General features: G+C 40.4%; 1 protein-coding gene across 1 annotated transcript in view; it reads left to right on the top strand.

Annotated features, from left to right (window-relative positions):
• Positions 1 to 20,894, top strand: part of LOC114650730 (interferon-induced GTP-binding protein Mx-like) — a 50,723-nt gene extending 29,829 nt beyond the window's left edge. Inside the window, exons 12-14 of the mRNA XM_028800543.2 lie at positions 5,791 to 5,867; positions 11,322 to 11,513; positions 20,340 to 20,894. Coding sequence (XP_028656376.2) covers positions 5,791 to 5,867; positions 11,322 to 11,513; positions 20,340 to 20,570 — 500 coding nt within the window. The 3' untranslated portion in view covers positions 20,571 to 20,894. The remainder of the gene's footprint in view (positions 1 to 5,790; positions 5,868 to 11,321; positions 11,514 to 20,339) is intronic.
• The last annotated feature ends 653 nt before the right edge of the window (positions 20,895 to 21,547 follow it).

Genomic DNA, 21,547 nt, shown 5'->3' with positions numbered 1-21,547 from the left:
GTGCTTCGCAGCGGGGAAGTACTGCTTTAAAATTTTTATTAAGAAGAAAAGTAAACCTTTTTAAACTGAGGGAAAATGAATCAATAATTATTTGTTAAGGATCTCTTTGTATACCACGTTGTCAGTTCGCCCCTCCGGTTGTAATATGACCAAGCTGTGTGCTGAGCTTACTCCTGAGCATGAAATCAAACGTGGTTTGTGCCCTTCAGAATGAAAGCAGTTTGCATTTACCTTTTTAATAAAAGGCAAGCTTTTAAGCCTGAGAAATCACCCCGTAAATGCACACGTTTAATTGCACATGTGTTAATATGTATGCTTACACAGTATTAAAAGACACTCAACAATTAACGTCATTTACCTTCGTTCCTGCGTTTGAGTAGTGCTGTAAATCTCTTCCTTGTTTTCAGTTCACGTGATTGCGTAGGAGGCGTGATGACGCGATATGTGACTCCGCCTCCTCCATTACAGTATATGGACAAAAAAGAGGTTCCAGTTATGACCATTACGCGTAGAATTTCGAAATGAAACCTGCCTAACTTTTGTAAGTAAGCTGTAAGGAATGAGCCTGCCAAATTTCAGCCTTCCACCTACACGGGAAGTTGGACAATTAGTGATGAGTGAGTGAGTCAGTCAGTCAGTCAGTCAGTGAGTGAGTCAGTGAGGGCTTTGCCTTTTTATTAGTATAGATTTTCTTGAACATTCCGGTTGATTCTGGGACTTCTCTCATCGCACAAAGAATCAAAGTTCGCTTGCAGGGTGATATATTCATGCTAATCCGTGAGAGAGACTGCGGGCCGTGGGGAAAGGGAAGCACGACATCAGGAGTGGGGAGTCGGTCTACCTCTGCATTTTGGAGTGTACATTGCCTCCACTTAACTAGCGATACCTTTTTGTTTGTTGATTTTTAAAGTTTGTCCTGTTTCACTACTAGGCAGGGAGATCTGCAGGGGATGGCTACTATATATGTATAGTACAAGACAACAGTCCTATATGTGGTCTCCCCATATAATTGGTGAAATCAAAATCAGAGAAAAGCACACAATAATTGCAGAGATGCTTCTTCAGACCAGAATTCCAAGAGAACAAAGATGGTGGAGTCAAAAAGAGGTGGGTCCAGGAACAGTGGTTTCAGAGGTGTTGTAGCTGTTCGTCATCCAGTCTGCAGATGGAGGAAGAGAAAAGGCATTAGGACACAGTGCCAACCCTTGGAGCAGATGTAGAATTACAGCCACTTGAGCCCTTCAGCTGTCTTCTATGTTCATGAGCGTGACTATATGCGTATATATATATATATATATATATATATATATATATATATATATATATATATATATATATATATATATATATATATATCCATCCATCCATCCATTATCTAACCCACTATATCCTAACTACGGTTTCACGGGGGTCTGCCGGAGCCAATCCCAGCTAATACTGGGCACAAGGCAGGAAACAAACCCCAGGCAGGGCGCCAGCACACTGCAGAGTGCACACACACACACACCCCCACACACCAAGCACACACTAGGGACAATTTAGAATTGCCAATGCACCTAACCTGCATGTCTTTGGTAAAACTGGTAAAATAATTAAAGGAACACTTTAAAAACACATCAGATCTCAATGGGAAAAAATAATACTGGATATCTATAGTGATATGGACTGGGTAATGTGTTAGGAATGAAAGGATGCTACATCGTTTGATGGAAATGAAAATTATCAACCTACAGAGGGCTGAATTCAAAGACACCTCGAACATCAAAGTACAAAAATTTTATTGCAGCAACTCAAATCATACTCAGTAGTTTGTATGGCCCTCACATGCTTGTATGTATGCATGCATGACAACGTCGGGGCATGCTCCTAATGAGATGACGGATGGTGTCCTGGGGGATCTCCTCTCAGATCTGGACCAGGACATCACTGAACTCCTGGACAGTCTGAGGTGCAACCTGGTAGCATCAGATGGACTGAAACAGGACCCACTGCACCAGCATAGGGTCTGACAATGGGTCCAAAGATTTCATCCCGATACCTAATGGCAGTCAAGGTGACGTTGTCTAACCTGTATATGTCTGTGCGACCCTCCATTGATATGCCTCCCCAGACCATCACTGAGCCACCACCAAACCGGTCATGCTGAATGATGTTACGGGCAGCATAATGTCATTCACAGCTTCTCCAGACCCTTTCACGTCTGTCACATGTATTCTGGGTGAACCTGCTCCCATCTGTGAAGAGCACAGGGTGTCAGTGGTGGACTTGCCAATTCTAGTATTCTATGGCAAATGTCAATCGAGCGCCACGGTGCCGGGCAGTGAGAACAGGGCCCATTAGAGGATGTTGGGCCCTCAGGCCATCCTCATGAAGTCTGTTTCTGATTGTTTGGTCAGAGACATTCACACCAGTGGCCTGCTGGAGGTCATTTTGTAGGGCTCTGGCAGTGCTCATCCTGTTCCTCCTTCCCCAAAGAAGCAGACACCCAGTCCTGCTGATGGGTTAAGAACCTTCTATGGCCCTGTCCAGCTCTCCTAGTGTAACTGCCTGCCTCCTGGAATCTCTTCCATGCCCTTGAGACTGTGCTGGGAGAAACAGCAAACCTTCTGGCAATGGCACGTATTGATGTGCCATCCTGGAGAAGTTGGACAATCTGTACAACCTCTGTATGGTCCAGGTATCGCCTCATGCTACCAGTAGTGACACTGACCATAGTCAGCTGCAAAACTAGTGAAAAAACAGAAATCAGAAAAGATGAGGAGGGAAAATGTCAGTGGCCTCCAACAGCAACGTCTAGTTTTCCAAATGTAATCAGAGCAGTCAACTGCATGCACATTGCTATAAAGGTGCCTTCAGAAAACGAATTTACTTATGTAAACTGAAAGCACTTCCACTCTAAAATTATCCGTGGTGCAAAAAATTTTCTCAATGTTGTGGTGAGATGGCCTTGCTCAACTCATGATTCATTCATTCAGAGAAATAGTAGTGTTAGGAGCAAAGTTGAAAAACTTGTGTGTGATGGCTGGCTTCTTGGTAAGATACAACATTTAATATTAATCCTTTGCTAAAAATTGTAAGTTATCTATATAATGTAACCATATAACACAATTACTTAGGTGACAGCAGGTACCCAGTGAAGACGTGGTTTCTCACCCCGCTTGCCAATCCTCTGACTGAACAAAGAGTGACGTTATAATGATAATAGTGTTAGAACATACTATAGGGAAGCTTAAGGGCCATTGGCGCTGTCTGGATAAGACTGTTGGAGTGCTGCTCCACAGAAAGTGTGTCGCATTGTGCAAGCATGTTGCGTGCTGCATAATGTGAGACACAATCGTGGCTGCCCATACCTGAAGAGATTCAGTATAATGAACCTGATCCCCTGACCCACCAAATCATCAGCCAAATCTGACAATGCTACAACTTTGTTTGAAAGTAATTAGCAGAGTGTAAAAACAAGTAATCAGATGCAGCATTTATTTTTTAACCAATTTATTTAATTTGTGGTCAAGATGCTGTGAAAAAAAAGAAGGAAAGAAGGAAAGACATTTCAATACAAGTATTGTTTTTATCTTGTCAGAGGGGATTATTACATTATAGCAAAAGTACTCTACAATTTCTTGCATTTCACAGACATAAAGAAATATGTTTGCAAACCTTCACAAAGTAAGTTTCTTTCCCCAAGTACATTTTTCAGACGTTGAAAATACCACAAGGTGTTCTTTTTCCTGTTCCATTTTTATTTTATGTAGCCATCTATTTTCTAATGTTGTTTAACCTAATGGTAGTCATGGTAACAATACTTTGCATAGGGTGGTCTAAAATTCTCATTCTCTAGGAGCAGTCTTAAATGATGAATCAAGTAAAGACTCCAAATATACTACAGAGCTACAGAATATAAATTACCCTTATCCTTATAGAGTACCATTATCTTTACTGCTATTTTGAAATGTATCTTCTAAAAGAAATCAGTTTAAAAGAAAATATGGTAATGTTAATATCCATCAATCTAATATTTCAACCATTAAACACTTAATTTTCTAAAGCCCATACCAGCTACACACTCAGGAACAAGATTTGGATGATCACGGTATATACTCACACGTACCCAATTATACCAAGTCAATTTTGATTTGCCAGTTATTATGTATAACCTTTTGATTTGAAAGAAAACTGAAGTACCAGAGAATTTCTACATTAACAGAGGGATAAACATTTACACTTCATATGTTTTATGCCATCCCAAGCAGGAAGGTATGATTAGTATACTGTATGTCTTGAATGCCCGTGTCCACATCATAGAAACCAGCTTTCAATTTTCACCATTTATTTGTGCTCATACTTGCTGAATGTAGGTGTTCACATGCTCATAGATGCTCAGTCTCAGGAAGTTTCAGTCCCATTTCAGCTCATTTGTGAATCTCTTTGCTTTCATTTCATCTTTGCCAATCATTTTAAATAGACTTTTTAACATGCAATCACATTACTTTAAATGTATACGATCCTTCAGTTAAAAGTAGATGAAATAAGCATGATACAGCACCACTTTGAAGGAACAAAGTTGTGGTAGACACCCTTTTCTGAATGAAGATTAACACAGTGGATGATTAAAGGAAAGAAATAACTGACAATTATTTTAACTGGGTTTACCGTGTAACCTGAGCAGAGTTTAAAGGATCAAATCAGCCATTCAGTGCATACTGTATGTGAGTTGTCACATGTGTATGATGCTAAAATATATTAAGGCCGAGAGGAATTTGTGGTTTCAGAAAGGTAAGTCAGCATACATTATGTAAAAATTTTTTGCTGCCTTATCACTCCTTTAAAACAATTAGACTGATGGCTATGAAATCATAACATCAGATAAAGGAGTGCAGAGACTATGCAGTCACAGATCCAGGTCATTGCACAAACTTTGTGAATGTGAAATTAATTAATTATTTCTGTTAGAGGAATATCTTATTGCTTTAAAAAATCTGACAGTGTAAATTTTACTTTCTGGAAAAAAATCAACAAAATATTTTGTAACCAGGAATCTATTATTAACATCTCCATCCCGCAGTTTCTTTCTCTGGATTCAAGCCCCTGTCTATTGATACAAATACACATGTGCAAATATTGTTAATATAGCTGCTCTTACTGTTATGTACAACTTATTTTTAACAATTAAGTAAAAAAATGAACAAATAACAACCTAGCCTGTTAAACAACTACAGTATAATGAAAAAAGAACAAAGACTAAATAAACACCTGTGCATTAAATATTACAGTTTCAGTGTGAAGTTCATGGAGAGGTATGGCCCATAAGGTTTGTAATTTCTGTGACTACAGAACAACAGACAAGGGAAATCATCAGACAAAGTAGAAAGTTCTGGTAACAGCAAGAATTTCCTTCTGCTCAAGAAACTGGTTGAAGCAAAACCTTACAGGCATCAGGGCTCTTCCAGAAACTTCTCAGACTCCTGGCCTAGTCTTATTTTGTTTGTGTAGATTTATATTGTTTGCCATGTGTTATATCATGGCCAAACACAATACAATTAAACCAAATTTACAAATGTTTTCTATTTTCCTTTACCCTTAAAAACAGTTTTGTATTTTTTAAATTGAAACTCTTAAATTGGAACTTCATCCATGTAAATTTAAACACACAATTAATCACAATCACAGTGTACTTTGTAAATAACTCTTATTTCTATAATCATTTGATAAACCTAGTAAGAACTATTACTTAATGCTCAGTAATGTTCTTATAATCTAAAATAATATTAAGGTGTAACATTTATTTTACAGAGCTAATGCGTTCAGCATATACAAAGACAGCAAAGACTCATTTTGAAAGTTTTCCAAACTTACTCTTGGTGATAAAGGTAAGATTATATATTCTTTTTTTACTTTTAAAATAATTAGCTTGCAAGGGTGTACAAATAATGGAAAGACCTAACATATACTACTAGCAAAGGTCTTATAAGGAGCAAGGCCTCTTGGAATGCTGTCCTCCAAGATCGGAATAGTATGTAGCAGGGTACTGCACTCCAGTTCTTTGAAGAATAAAGGAAGCAGTAATCTACTTTTCATTCAGCACTCCAGAATGTCCCATAAATGTTCAACAATGCTTAGGTCTGGCGACTGGAGAGGACACTGAAGGCATTTGAGTTAATTCATGAAACCTCTCTTGAGTTTTTGCAGTGTGTAATGGGGATTATCATCTTTGCTCTCAAGTGCAACTGGTTCTTTCAATTGGTCTTATACAGTGGTACCTCTGGTCACAACCATAATTCATTCCAAAACTCTGGACGTGACCTGATTTGGTCGCGACCCAAACATAATTTCCCCATAGGATTGTATGTAAATACAATTCATCCGTTCCAGACCGTACAAACTATATGTAAATATATATATTTTTTAAGCACAAAAATAGTTAATTATACCATAGAATGCACAGTGTAATAGTAAACTAAATGTAAAAACATTGAATAACACTGAGAAAACCTTGAACAACAGAGAAAACTAACATTGTAAGAGTTTGCGCTAGACCCTTACGAACTGCTCGCTGTAAACTTTTTTTATGAGTTTTAAGCACAGGGAAAAAAAATTTAATTCCACTTCACTTGCGAAACTTTTCAAACCATCCTCTACTGGCTTTAAATTCCTCACCTTCGCCACTCAAAGGATTTTTTTTTCAGCAAATCGCCATAAATCTTTCTGGCTTTCTCGCATATGATTGCCTCACTTACGCTGTCCCCTGCAAGTTGCTTCTCATTCAGCCACACTAGCAACAGTTTTCCCACCTCTTCCAGCACTTGAGGCCTCTGCTTGGTTAACATTATAACTCCTTTTGCAGCATCAGCTGCTTTGTTAAGCCCTGTATACACAAACAAAAGAAAATGGGAAACTTAGAATGGGAAATCATTGGCGCGTACGGAAACTGGCCGCCAGTGTTTTTGTTCTCCACCAGAGCGTGTGGTCGTGAACAGATGCAAAATTTTGGCAAACTTTTCAATCGTAACCCGATTTGCACGTGTTCGGAAACATTCGTGATCAGAGGTTCTACTGTATTGTTTGGCCGTTACTTGACCCTGACCTAATGACTCACAATGGCTGTATATATCATTACAGAGGTTTTTCCATGTTTAATAGTTGGCAGCAAATAATTATAAATTGATTGTATCCTTTGGATTCATATAGATGTAGAAATTTTGGTGAAAGATGACTCCAATAGACCAAATTACTTTTCTCTATTGCTCAGGGATCTATATTTGTTGCCCCTTATACCAAGTTATGCATCTTTGTGGCATTGAATATATGCAGTTTCCGAATGGATGACCTTTATGAAACTTGTAAAAAACAGTGTTATTAAATCTGGATCATAGATTCAGTGATTCAATTTTTAGGCAATTTTGGGGTTGTCGTTTTGTGCCATTTAGCAGCTATCATGGGAAGTGTACATCATTCCTCTCTGTAAGCCTCAAACTGTGATAGCTGTTTCTGTGTGTTGATGCAGTTTGTCCAGGCTTGCCATATGCTGTCATTCTTTTTGTGTCTGTTTCCCATGGTACATGAAAAAATGTATGCAGTTTTTGTGACCAATGCACCTGAAATTCCAACACTGCCTATTTGGCCTTTTTAGGTCTCCACTAGTTCCAACATTTTGCTTCGAAAACACAAAGTGGTAAATGTCAGACATTATTAATAGCAGACACATACAGTACTTCTAATTCTCAATCAACCTAATGAAACTCACTTTTGCAGTTGCTTTTGTAATTGTAATCTAGTAACTTCTAAGTAAAACTCTTTTTCATGTGGAGTGTCTGTTATTTTATCCACCCCATAAGTAAATGCAATTATGAAGCAGTAGGATTTACTCTATGGCAATAAAATACCAGGTTTGCACAGGGAAAAATTTAATTCTGACATATCTGACAAACAGTTTTTAGTGTTTATTTTGTGATATTGTCTAAAAATGGCAAATAACTTTAAATCCAAGTGTAATATTAAAAAGGCGTGACATGCTTGCTAAAATTTTTGGGTTAACAGGACGTATGTGTACTGTATTTTACAATGCATGGATTTTTTTTCTTGGTTATTCTGTCATCCTTCCCTATCCCAAAGATGTCCAGATTATTTGATGATTCTAATTTGGCTGTATGTGCCTGTGAGTACACAAGTACAGCATGTGTGGCGAGATGGACTGATGTCCCTTTCAAGGATGGTTTCAGCCTTGCAACTAATGATGCTGATATAAGCGCCAGGTCAATTTACAGCTACCAGCTAACATGTGTGGAGAGCAGCCCGTACACAGATAAGCAGACACCGATGGTTTACAATACCACACGTTTATTCATATTTACAACTATATACAAAGTACCATGCACAACCCAGTGCCCCTGTACCACACACCCTCAAGTCCAGGCTCTCAACTTCACCGTCTCTCTCTTCACCGCCTCCACTCCTTTCCTCCGAGCTCTGTTCTCTTCCACCCGACTCCAGCTAATGAATGGAGGGAGGCGGCCCCTTTTATGCCCACCCGGATGTGCTCCAGGTGCTTCCTGATAAGCTTCCTGCAGCACTTCCTGGTGTGGCGGAAGTGCTGCACAAGCACCTGGAAACACTCTGGGTGTCCCTGGTTTTCCTTGCACCAGCACCTCCGGGTGTGGCGGAAGTGCTGATGTCCAGGGCTTCTTAGGCATCTGGGCGCCCCCTAACGGTGACCATGGGCTCCTATAGGGTTGAGCTTCCATGCTCTGTTCCCGTGGTCCCCATACCAACCAGAGCAGCTGCCCTCTTGTGGTCCAGAAGAGGCACGGTCCCTCTACCGGTCCTTCCAGGCGCCCCAGCTGGGTACCGCCCCCAGCCGCTCACCACACATGATAGCATGGTATTAGACTATAGCAAAAAATTAGGAATCTAAAAGAAAACAAAAACACACAAATAAAAATAGTATTGCACCAATATTACAAGAAAGTACAACACAATTTTCTGTTTGTAAGATTTATTTCTTTCAATATCCCACTATATTGGTTTCAAGGAAACAACTGCTAGCTTATAATATGGCACTGTTCAATTATAGCTGTATTTGATGAATGGCATACATAGCTGTTTCTTTGTTCTTAACAAGAATTAATTGTAAGTTCCAACACTGATGCATTTACCTACATTAATATTGTTAAAACACAAAATGATTATGGAAATTAATGTGCAATTGCTTTATGAATGGGTGGTTTACATATGGAAATATTCCTTTTGCAGAAACTACCACAACATCACAATTGAAATATAATCTGCTTTGGAAGTTACTACTGCCAATGTGCTGTTCAAAACCATGTCCTCATCAAACCATACACAGTTCACTTAAAATCTCCATTATAATAATATCAGGCGTCCTTTTTAAAATATTGTAAAAATTAACCTCTTGGCAAAAAACTTGGGATTAATAAAGTATCTATCTATCTATCTATCTATCTATCTATCTAAAAAAAATCTAATGTCTTAAACATGCATGTTTAGACTAAGCAAATAACTATCTGTCCATTTATCTAACCCTCTTAATCCTGCTCACGATCACAGAGGAGTGGGCCTCTCCCTGCAGCACTAGATGCAAGATGAAAACATTTATATTTATATTATTTGCTTAACATATGCTTTTATCCAAAATGACTTACAAAGGAAGGCAACATTGAGTTATGATATCTTAGCCTGCAGAACTCAAAAATGGCTGCATATTTAAGATAGGCCTAGAAGTACAAAGTTGTTCTACCCTTAACTCAAAAGGAAACCTGTGCTCTGCAAGCTCGAAAAAGAACAAGTCTATAAGACTCAGAAAGGGAGAGGTGAACCATGAAAACCCTAGCCCAATTAACAGAACAGTGTATCTACAGTTTGCTTAAAAACAAAATCTCAAAGACAAAACAAGAAGAGAATTCCAAAATGTAGTCTTGGAAATAATAAAATGTTGCCTCAAAGTATCCACAAGAGAGCATGGGCAAGTGCAAAACTCAAAAAACGAAGAATCAATAACAAGAATTTACCAATCAAATGAGGGTTCTAAACAAAGTGTGCCAAACAACATGAGCAGCAGCTAATGAGGCACCTCATTGTTTTATATGCTGTATATTGAGGATGGTGCCCACAGCTGCTGCATCATGTGGCACCACACCCTTTGGTTCACCATACAAAACACAAAGAAAATAACAAGATAAATAACAAAATAAATTAAGCTTAAAAAAATCAAAAACCAAGAAACACTTAATGAGAAATTAAATATCAAAGAAATGACTTAACAAAAACATTTACATATAAAATTATTACAGGATAATCAACAAATAAATAAATAAACCAGCTCAAAACCATGCCAACTGTTTGTTCTCATTCATCTCACAGGAAATCCATCCATCCATCCATTTTCCAACCCGCTGAATCCGAACACAGGGTCACGGGGGTCTGCTGGAGCCAATCCCAGCCAACACAGGGCACAAGGCAGGAACCAATCCCGGGCAAGGGTGCCAACCCACTGCAGGACACACACAAACACACCCACACACCAAGCACACACTAGGGCCAAGTTAGAATTGCCAATCCACCTAACCTGCATGTCTTTGGACTGTGGGAGGAAACCGGAGCGCCCGGAGGAAACCCACGCAGACACGGGGAGAACATGCAAACTCCACGCAGGGAGGACCCGGGAAGCGAACCCAGGTCTCCAGGTCTCCCAACAGCGTGGCAGCAGCGCTACCCACTGCGCCACCGTGCTGCCCCTCACAGGAAATGAAATAGTTTAATGTGTATTGATCTTATCAATCAAACTTGATCAGTAATTACCTGTAATTCCACCTTAAAGCTAATATACTATTGTGTATTATTGTTGTAATAATAGTTTGCTTTATTTGTTACTTTATTGATACTTTATTTGTCTATGCTGTGGTGTGCAGGGCTTGGTAATATCACTTCAAGATAGCTTGTTAATTTGGTGGGGCTGAGAACTTTCAGCCAATGAATCTTTCAGCACAAATGTGGTGAGAAACGCTACTGGGGCTCCTTCATACCAACAGCAATACATCTGCATAATGTCTCACTGTGATAATGACTGCTCTTTTTATCTTTAGTCAAATCAAAAGTTTTTTTCTCTTTAGTTATACTGGTGTGCATTTGAGAAGTGGCTTGTTGTTTGTTACAATAATAATATTTATTTTCTTCTTAATTTATTTATTTATTGACATTCTGTACAAAGCTAAAATTCACCCAGGGGACAAATGAAGTGCTATCTATCTGTCTGTCTGTCTGTCTATCTATCTATCTAATATTTTACTTTTTTTCCAAAATTGCAGAACTTGATTGGAGATATTTTGGAAAAAGAATTCCAGGAAGCTGAAAAAATGTTGCATTCTCAGTTTGATATGGAAAAAAATATTTTTTCGCAAGATTCCATTTACAGTACAATATTGACTAAAATGAGGTCTATATATTCAAAACAAACTGATGCGTCTTTGATGAACGGTCATTTGAATACGTACTTTGAGGTAAGGATATGTTTGTTACTGATTGTTTTATTATACTGAATTGCTAGTCAATATGAATATTTAAAACTTTAGACAAAACCCATAAAGCATTTGTGCACACACAGATATGTATACATACACATATATATATATATATATACACATACATATACATATATACACATACAGTACATACAGGTATACATATATATATAATATATATTTATTGTGATGTGTGAGTCCCTGTCTTGCACCCCAAAACACGAGGCTGAGTCTCAGTACTTTAGCAAAACCAACTTTATTCAGCTTAAAACAGGAACAGCACGGTTATTTACTGTAGCAGGATCTACCACTCTCCTATGCCCAGACACAGCAATCAGGCAGGGTCGTGGCCAAGTAATACTGTTCCCTGCAGTTATAATGTTTCTTGCATCACGTGATGGGGTGCTCTTCCCCCTCAAAACTTTGTGAGAGCACCGCTTCCAAAACAAAAGCACTAGCATCCATTTGCAGATAAATTCCTTCGAAAAGTCAGGACTGTCCCAGAACCGGGAATGATAACAAAATGGCTTTTAGGTCCGCGAAAGCTCTTTCACAGGCGTCGGTCCAGATAGCACTATGATTCTTACTGCCTTTTGTCAAGTCAGTAAGGGGGACGGCCCGATGTGCAAAATTGGGAATGAACCACCTATGATGAGGACTGATTGAGGTCATTTATGTTAGGTAGAATGCCTAACATTTTTTTTTTCTCTAGCCGTCTGGAGTTTTTTTTCTGTTTGTTTTTTCTGTCCTCCCTGGCCATCGGACCTTACTTTATTCTTTGTTAATTAGTATTGCCTAATTTTTATTTTTATTTTTTTCTTTCTTCATCTTGTAAAGCACTTTGAGCTACATTGTTTGTATAAAAATGTGCTATAGAAATAAATGTTGTTGTTGTTATAATACCCCATGAGCCCGAGGGAGGCAGGGACAGGGATATGCAAGCACCTCCCCCAGCTTATCCATTTCAGGCCTGAGCAAACCCTTCCCGATGGAATATCCCAGATAGTGGGTTTCTGACACACCCAGCTGGCACTTCTTAGGGTTGGCCATTAACGCCGCCAGCCATAAACTGTCAAGCACTGCCTGAAGCCAAACGAGATGAGATTCCCAGTCATTACTGAAAATGACCACATCATCAAGATAGGCACCCGCATACACAGAATGGGGAGGCAGGATCTGGTCCAGCGGTGCACCATGAAGACCAAAAAGGGAGTGGCGTAAATTCAAACAACCCGTCTGGAGTGGCGAACACGGTTTTCTCACAACTAGACTCCTCCCAGGGAACCTGCCAATAACCCTTCGGGAGATCAAGGGTGGAGTTATATGAAGCCTGCCCGTCCACACATGGCATTGGGTATGCATCAAATTTGGAAATCTTATTCAAAATCAATACAGAACCGAATCAAACTGTCAGACTTTGAGACAAGTATGACTAGACTTTGCCATTCACTTTTGCTTGGCCGAAAAACGCCTAATTGGAGCATCTGTTGGACTTCCTCGTGTATCACTTTCCTTGTTGCCTCTGGCAGGTGATACGGGGCCACCTGAATAGTAAAACCGGTGGAGTGACAATCTTGTGTTCTGCAATCGTCATCTGGCCAGGTGTTGCCGAAAAGACATGCAAGTTCCCCTCGATCAGCGATAGCAGTTCCGCTTTCTGGGCTCAGTTAAATCATCCCCAATAGCGACCTCAGTCTGGGGGACCACTGCAGCCATGACCAGGACTTTGTGATGGCCGTGCCACTGCTTTAAAAGATTAATATGCAAAATTTGTATGGGTTTCTGCTGCCCGGGAATTCTGACTTTATAATTCACTGGGGACATACGCTCTTCTAGCTCTACCAGCCCTTGCCACTCGGCCCAAAATTTATGTGGGTTGGATGGCGTCAATACCAGCACACAATCCCCCTTCTTAAACTCACAGAGTTTACTTGTCTTGTCATAATTACATTTTTGTGCCACCTGCTCACGCTGCTGATGTTCCACTGCAATAGTGGACAATCTGGCAATCTGCTCTTGCAGTGAAACAACTCGGTCAATGAACCTTCCCCTAGGGGGTGTCTCGCAAGTCCCCATCCATTCATCCCGAAAAATGTCCAATACCATAGTTCAAAAGGACTCATCCCAATGGATGCTTGCAGGGCCTTCCGGACAACAAACAGGAGGACAGGTACAACTGTATCCCAGGAAGTTGGATTGTCATGGGCTACCCACCGAATCATCTGTTTTAGGGTTTTATTAAATCTTAAAGTCAGTCCATTCGTCTGCGGATGATAAACCATGGAGTGTAACTGCTTAATTCTGAAACTTTCGCATTGCTGCATCATGATGTGAGACATAAAGGGTGTGTCTTGATCAGTGAGAATCTGGCGAGGGATTCCAATGTGTGTGAACATATCCAAGAGTGCTTTTGCAATAGTTCAGGTGTCTGCCTGCCGCAGCACTGCTACTTCTGGGTATCTTGCGGCGTGGTCGATTAACACAAACGCATACTGAAAGCCACTTTTACTCCTGGGAAGCGGGCCAACAATATCTAATCCTGCCCTCTGAAATTGGACGTCTAAAATAGGCATCAGTGTCCTGGCAGATCTGTGGGTAGAAACTTTGACAGTTGAGACAGACCTTACAAAATCGCTCCACATCCCAGCCCATATTCACCCAATAAAAGCATTTTGAAATGCGTTCCCTTGTCTTTTCCGCACCGAGGTGATCCCCCAAAACGTGACTGTCAGCAATTTTTAAAACCTTCTCCCTATACTCACTTGGTACTACCAACTGCTTGATACGTCCATCAACCATGCAATCAGAAATCACCCGATACAGAAAACCATCCTTAAGTAAAAAATGTGGTCTTTTAAAATCAGGGTCCTCTCTAAATAGATAGTAACAGTCATTTGTGATTTGGGCTTGTCTGAATGCATAATCCAAGTGGTTATCGGCTCGTTGTAGGTGAGCAAACTCTGCCTGGGTGGCGATCCAGATCAATATGCCACAGCCGAAACTAGCGGCCCTTGGCCAACGGGCTCACAGCCGTGCAGAAAAGGATCTGTTGCTTCAGGTAGTCATAAACATCGAGCCTTTTGGAAGGGAGATTGCGTACGGCTTGGAGGGCTTCTCCAGTTAAAAACGGGGCTGAAATAGCTACCCAGGTTCCTCTGTCCCAGCGCATCAATGTTGTCATATGTTCAAAGCAGAATAGGAAACCATCAAGGTTGTCTGATGGAGCCATTTTCGGCAGCACAACTCGTGGCTGCGTCAAGACAGAGGTGGTCGCCACAGCCCCATTTTGCTCTGGGTTTTGCTGTACCTCTTGGGGATCACTGCAAGGACCCCACTTCTGGTACCATATGATGTGTGAGTCCCTGTCTTGCACCCCAAAACATGAGGCCGAGTCTCAATACTTTAGCAAAACCAGCTTTATTCAGCTTGAAACAGGAATAGCACGGTTATTTATTGTAGCGGGATCTACCACTCTCCTATACCTAGACACAGCAATCAGGCAGAGTCGTGGCCAGGTTACTGGCCAAGTAATACTGTTCCATGTATTTATAATGTTCCTTGCATCACCCATCGACAACAGGTACTCATAGTGTGACCGCAATCCATTTGGATTTTGCCAAAATTACAACTTATGGAGCACTGTGTGTGTCCAAATGGGAGTCATGCTAGAAGAGCACCACCAGCTCTGGTACTGAGGGAACAGTCCTTCCTGTCCGGCAGCATCCCCAAGTCCATCTACTATTTTCCCTTTCAAACTGCAAAAAGGAGTAGTCCTTCCATGTGAGGGTCCTAATTATTATGTGAGGGTGCTTGAAAAATGCAAAAAAAAAGAAGCACTTCTGAGCCATCTGTCTCAGTCAGTGGGAGTATGAAGAATAACTGACTACTTGCAGTGCAGAGTGGATTTAATGGGCTGGTTCCTGGAAGGAAAAATGTATTAGCAAGAGCACCCCCCCTCACCCCGATTTACTAGAGTAAATTCCCTCCTGAGGAGATAATACCTCATTTGTATAATCACCCACTTTAAGGCGAGTGCCAAATGTTCCAAGGTTGTGTGCTACTTCTCCCTGTCCAGCACGTGGTATAGTGGGTCTGCGACTTAGAAGAAAAGGACAGTTTTTAAATAAATAATCGCCGCACTCGCTGCTTAAAGAAGGGTCATGGTAGTGTGGCCGGAGCGGTTCTCGGATGTGACGTTGTGTGGGCGTTTCCTCACTTAAGTGCACAAATGAGGAATCGTCCGTGTCCATAATTGATGGGAGGAGCTGCTAATCGCCATACCTGTGCCACGTCCTCATTATAAATAGGAGAAGTGGAAGTGAGAAGAATAGACATAAGATTGAAAGAAAGAACGGAGGTTAGAGGAGGAAGAAAGGGAAGCTGGAAGCTGAGAGCCGGTGTGGGTGTGAGCGAGCAAGCGAGCAAAAGGATGGCAGCTAGGAAGTGAGACCTAGCGGGGTGTTTGGCCGGCACAAGGGGGCAGACAGATTGGGTCATTCCTACTAAGTTTTGCAGAGGAGCAGGAGTGACCACAGTCGAGGATGGCTTGCCGCGTAAGGCCATGGAAGGCAGTGGGAGTTGGAGGCTTGGGAGGTGGAAGCTCCAGTGTGAGCGCCCTGGTTCCTGGAGAACCCAAGTCTCAGTCTGGTGGAGCCCTATGAACTCAGGGACTGAAAGGCTTCCAGACCCTTAGGAGAAGGTCAGCTGCAGGTAGGGTGACTCCACCGGTGTACAGTCCGGATGGGAGAAGCAGGGGAGCTGCCAGCTGAAGAAGGCACCATGTTTTTTTAAAGAAGGAATTGCTTCCAGCCAGTGTTTTAAACTCAGTTTTAGTTGGATTTATTTATTGGAATTTAACCTCCACATTTTCACCGTTTTTAATTGATTATTTATTTATGGACATTTTGTGTGCACTGCAGTATTTATTAGGACGCTGGTTTTGTTGTTTTAATAAAAACACTGTTTTGCACTTTTGCACCTTTCCTCTTGCTTCGTTTTGATGTCCTCATTGTCCAGCTCATCTGGATACATTACAGACGGTGTTGGGTTCTAGAGCTCCAATAAGGGAGATGGGAGCATGGAGCAAGACCCACATTGTCACACAGCAGTTTTCAGCTTAGGTACATCAGAGGGTGTTCAGGACTGTGTCGACAGTCTGGTTTAGCAAAGCCCAAAGACCAGTGTCAGATATGTCACTCTGGAGGCAAAAAGCAAAAGAAAAATCAGGAGTAATTAGAACTGGAATTGATATTAGCCTTCTTAAGGTCAATGAATGCTACTTCAGCTTTGGAACTCCGCACAACAGCATTAGGGATATATTTTTGAGTAAGTTCAGTCAAAACATTAGCTCTTTCTGAGAATCAGGTCACAAAAGCACCAGAAATATCCAGCAAGACCCAGAAAACCTTGCACCTGTCACTTGACTTTCGGCCAAGGCCAGTAACAAATGGCAGCAAGTTTTGAATATTGGGGTTTGACTGTGCTCTACCCATTATGTAGCCCAAATATTTAGCCTTGTTCAACACAAAATCACATTTCTTTTGAATAATTCACTGTATCCAGCAGGGAATGCAAGCTCCCTGGAAATGGGTTTGTTAAGGACTGCAGCGGGGTACTAAACTACATCTACAGTATATACAGTGCATCCAGAAAGTATTCACAGCGCATCACTTTTTCCACATTTTATTATGTTACAGCCTTATTCCAAAATGGATTAAATTCATTTTTTTCCTCAGAATTCTACACACAACACCCCATAATGACAATGTGAAAAAAGTTTACTTGAGGTTTTTTCAAATTTATTAAAAATAAAAAAACTGAGAAATCACATGTACATAAGTATTCACAGCCTTTGCTCTATATTTTGTCGATGCACCTTTGGCAGCAATTACAGCCTCAAGTCTGTGAATATGATGCCACAAGCTTGGCACACCTATCCTTGGCCAGTTTCGCCTATTCCTCTTTGCAGCACCTCTCAAGCTCCATTAGGTTGGATGGGAAGCGTCGGTGCACAGCCATTTTAAGATCTCTCCAGAGATGTTCAATCAGATTCAAGTCTGGGCTCTGGCTGGGCCACTCAAGGACATTCACAGAGTTGTCCTGAAGCCACTCCTTTGATATCTTGGCTGTGTGCTTAGGGTCGTTGTCCTGCTGAAAGATGAACCGTCGCCCCAGTCTGAGGTCAAGAGTGCTCTGGAGCAGGTTTTCATCCAGGATGTCTCTGTACATTGCTGCAGTCATCTTTCCCTTTATCCTGACTAGTCTCCCAGTTCCTGCCGCTGAAAAACATCCCCACAGCATGATGCTGCCACCACCATGCTTCACTGTAGGGATGGTGCCAGGTTTCCTCCAAATGTGACGCCTAGCATTCACACCAAAGAGTTCAATCTTTGTCTCATCAGACCACAGAATTTTCTTTCTCATGGTCTGAGAGTCCTTCAGGTGCATTTTGGCAAACTTCAGGCAGGCTGCCATGTGCCTTTTACTAAGGAGTGGCTTCCGTCTGGCCACTGTACCATACAGGCCTGATTGGTGGATTGCTGCAGAGATGGTTGTCCTTCTGGAAGGTTCTCCTCTCTCCACAGAGGACCTCTGGAGCTCTGACAGAGTGACCATCGGGTTCTTGGTCACCTCCCTGACTAAGGCCCTTCTCCCCTGATCGTTCAGTTTAGATGGCCGGCCAGCTCTAGGAAGAGTCCCGGTGGTTTCGAACTTCTTCCACTTACAGATGATGGAGGCCACTGTGCTCATTGGGACCTTCAAAGCAGCAGAAATTTTTCTGTAACCTTCCCCAGATTTGTGCCTAGAGACAATCCTGTCTCGGAGGTCTACAGACAATTCCTTTGACTTCATGCTTGGTTTGTGCTCTGACATGAACTGTCAACTGTGAGACCTTATATAGACAGGTGTGTGCCTTTCCAAATCATGTCCAATCAACTGAATTTACCACAGGTGGACTCCAATTAAGCTGCAGAAACATCTCAAGGATGATCAGGGGAAACAGGATGCATCTGAGCTCAATTTTGAGCTTCATGGCAAAGGCTGTGAATACTTATGTACATGTGCTTTCTCCATTTTTTTATTTTTAATAAATTTGCAAAAATCTCAAGTAAACGTTTTTCACGTTGTCATTATGGGGTGTTGTGTGTAGAATTCTGAGGAAAAAAATGAATTTAATCCATTTTGGAATAAGGCTGTAACATAACAAAATCTGGAAAAAGTGATGCACTGTGAATACTTTCCGGATGCACTGTAGATATAAATTAAACAGCAATATCCCTCCCCAGTGATATGGTGGTAATATTAATTAATAATCACTTAGGTGGAATACACTTAGCTTGAGTTAATGTTGGCTTACACTGCAGATAGTAGAAAGATGAATGAAGCCAATGAAAAAAACCTGGTCCTAGAGTGGGGTCCCAAGGATTGGAGTCTGCCGGTGTCGTCAATTCAAGTGCAGAAGGGATTCTCAGGAACAGGTGGTAACATCATCCATCCATCCGTTGGCATCAAGGTGTGCAGAGAAATTTTACAAGGCTTAATACTGTCTCTCCAGGTCCAGGGCCCCCACAGACAAACATGTAAGTTTATACAAGGCCACAATGCTCTCCAAACAATAACACAAGTTTGTGCTGACTTAACATTCATAGAAAATAGCACATGATTGCAGCATCCCACAGTCTGATTGAACAGTTTCCATTTGTCATAGTCCATATATTTTTTGTCATATTGCTTGCATGGCAGTTCCCTTTGTCAGCTCGTGGCATGGAATAGGTATCAAATAAAAAGACCTGGTTAAGTCATTGAAAGTCACTACAAAAGTAACAACTACTATATTGGGTTTGGCACTAAAATCATAGGGCTCAACCAAGAGCTAAAGATTTCCTCTGTGACCCCCAGTTCAAGCATACATCTACGTTTCAGCTTGACCTCAGCATTCTTTGTCATGGAAGGCAATATGGGCATTCAAGAACCACAACACCAGTTCAGTGATGATATCACAAGTGAAGTCAGACCCTGCTTGATGTCTACTACTTCCCAAAAGGACAGGCTAACAGCTTCCAACTGCCTTTTTTAGGCAGGGGACAAATTTTCCCCAATATTTAGCAAGGTCAAATATGCAAATAATGATTACTGCATTCCCCGCCGGGAATGCAGTGTCATCCCAATCCTTCCATGGTTTCAACAGGTTGATATGGAAGATATGCTCTTTGGTGACCTTGTTAGGTTGAGACATTTAGTTCATCAAACCTTGTCACTCTTAATTTTGTAGGGGCTCCACCACAGGGTTAAGAATTTTGAATAAGATGATGAAATAAGCACCATTACTCATTCTCTGGGCAGAAAATTCTGTAAAGCCACTTCCTGGTTATTCAACCTATCCAAAAAAACACACAACTGCTTTAGCATGACCAGAGTGAATCTCACAAATGGTAGTGATCAAAAGAAGATGATATTTGCTAAGTTTTAACCACAAGTTTAAATGTATGTCCATTTGGAAGACAATCATAGTTTAGGTTGAATCAGCTTTTAGCAGTTCACTCAAGAGTTACAGTCCTGTTGCCATTTTGATTGTTTAATTTTATTTTGTCATATCTGTCTCTTCTATGCTACAGTGTGAGGATTATTATTATTGACATCATTATCATTGTTAATTCAAAGAAAAAAAATCTTAAAAGTGTGTATCTGGAAAACCAAACATGGGGGTTGGCGGGCAAAGCCCCCTAGTTATTCTAAAGATGGAAGTAACAATTCTGTACTTGTTCATCTATATTTGAATAGTAATAAAATTATTTCCCTTTACAGATTACTTCTGATCGACTAGCAAACCAGATTCCTTTGATCATCCTGCACTATATTGTTAATCAGTATGGAACTAGGCTGCAAAAACAGGTACTGGAGCTCATTCAAGGGGACAACAATGTTAATGAGCTGCTTGAGGAGAACAGAGAAATTGAAGAAAAAAGAAATTTCATAATAGAGCGAATGGAGCGGCTTAAAAAAGCCAAAGAACAACTGAATAAATTTAGCACTTAGGTTGCGATATTTAAGTACTCCTAAAAGGTAAAAAAAATATTTCAATTATGTCATTCATACAAGTCATAAGTAGCACTTCATTGAGTCTAATTTAATCATAACTTAAATAGTGACTGAAGAGATCACTTACAGTAAATATTTTAGTGGAGATGTCAGCCATTATTGTATACTTAATAAAGCAGTAGATGTAAAATATATATATATTCATTATCATTGAGTATTAAAAAGTGATCTTTCTTCAACTGGAAAATACATTTTTACTGATGTACACAGACTACAGTACATTATTGGGTTAATAAAGTGTCACTGACTCTTTCAATTTTTGATTGTAGTTCTTTGCTGTCTTTTATATATTTTTTCCTTCCCATTTAAATCAATCAGTTATTCAGAATTTTTATCCTAAGAACAAACATTACATGCAGCATCCTTTCCAGATGTCTGATTGACACAAGGACACCAGAGCACAAGATGGTGGCATGCTGGCATTATTATGTGCCCAGTTTGGGAAATTTGCAAGAAGCTTTGTACAAATTGGTTTTCTGTTAATTACCATGGACCAATTTAGCTTGTAAGAAAGCCTCTCTCTAGTGTTTTAAAGCCTGAAATGCAGTATTTCAATTTTACACTTGTACTGTATGTATAAATAATACACATTATTCACATCATTAAATTTGTAAACAAAATGCAGTTGAGCTGAGTAAGTGATTGCTTTATTATTTTACTGAAAAAAATATGATTACAAGAATAATGTTGGTTCTTAGCAGTTCTGTTAGCTATTAGACTTTTGGAAAAAAAGGCACATTAGATTTCTTTACAGCATCTTGGTCCTCGTGTCCTTCAGTTGAACATGAAGCCGAACATAAATTTCTGCTTTGTTATTTATAGTAGAGCCAGATTCAGTGTGAAACAAAGTTATTTTCTTAATTCAAAGTTGTTTTCTGCATATATATTTCATGCCAAATATAGACCAGTGAACA

This window comes from Erpetoichthys calabaricus, chromosome 4 (assembly GCF_900747795.2).
Source record: "Erpetoichthys calabaricus chromosome 4, fErpCal1.3, whole genome shotgun sequence".
Taxonomy (NCBI): domain Eukaryota; kingdom Metazoa; phylum Chordata; class Cladistia; order Polypteriformes; family Polypteridae; genus Erpetoichthys; species Erpetoichthys calabaricus.
This window is presented reverse-complemented; position numbering and strand designations above follow the sequence as displayed.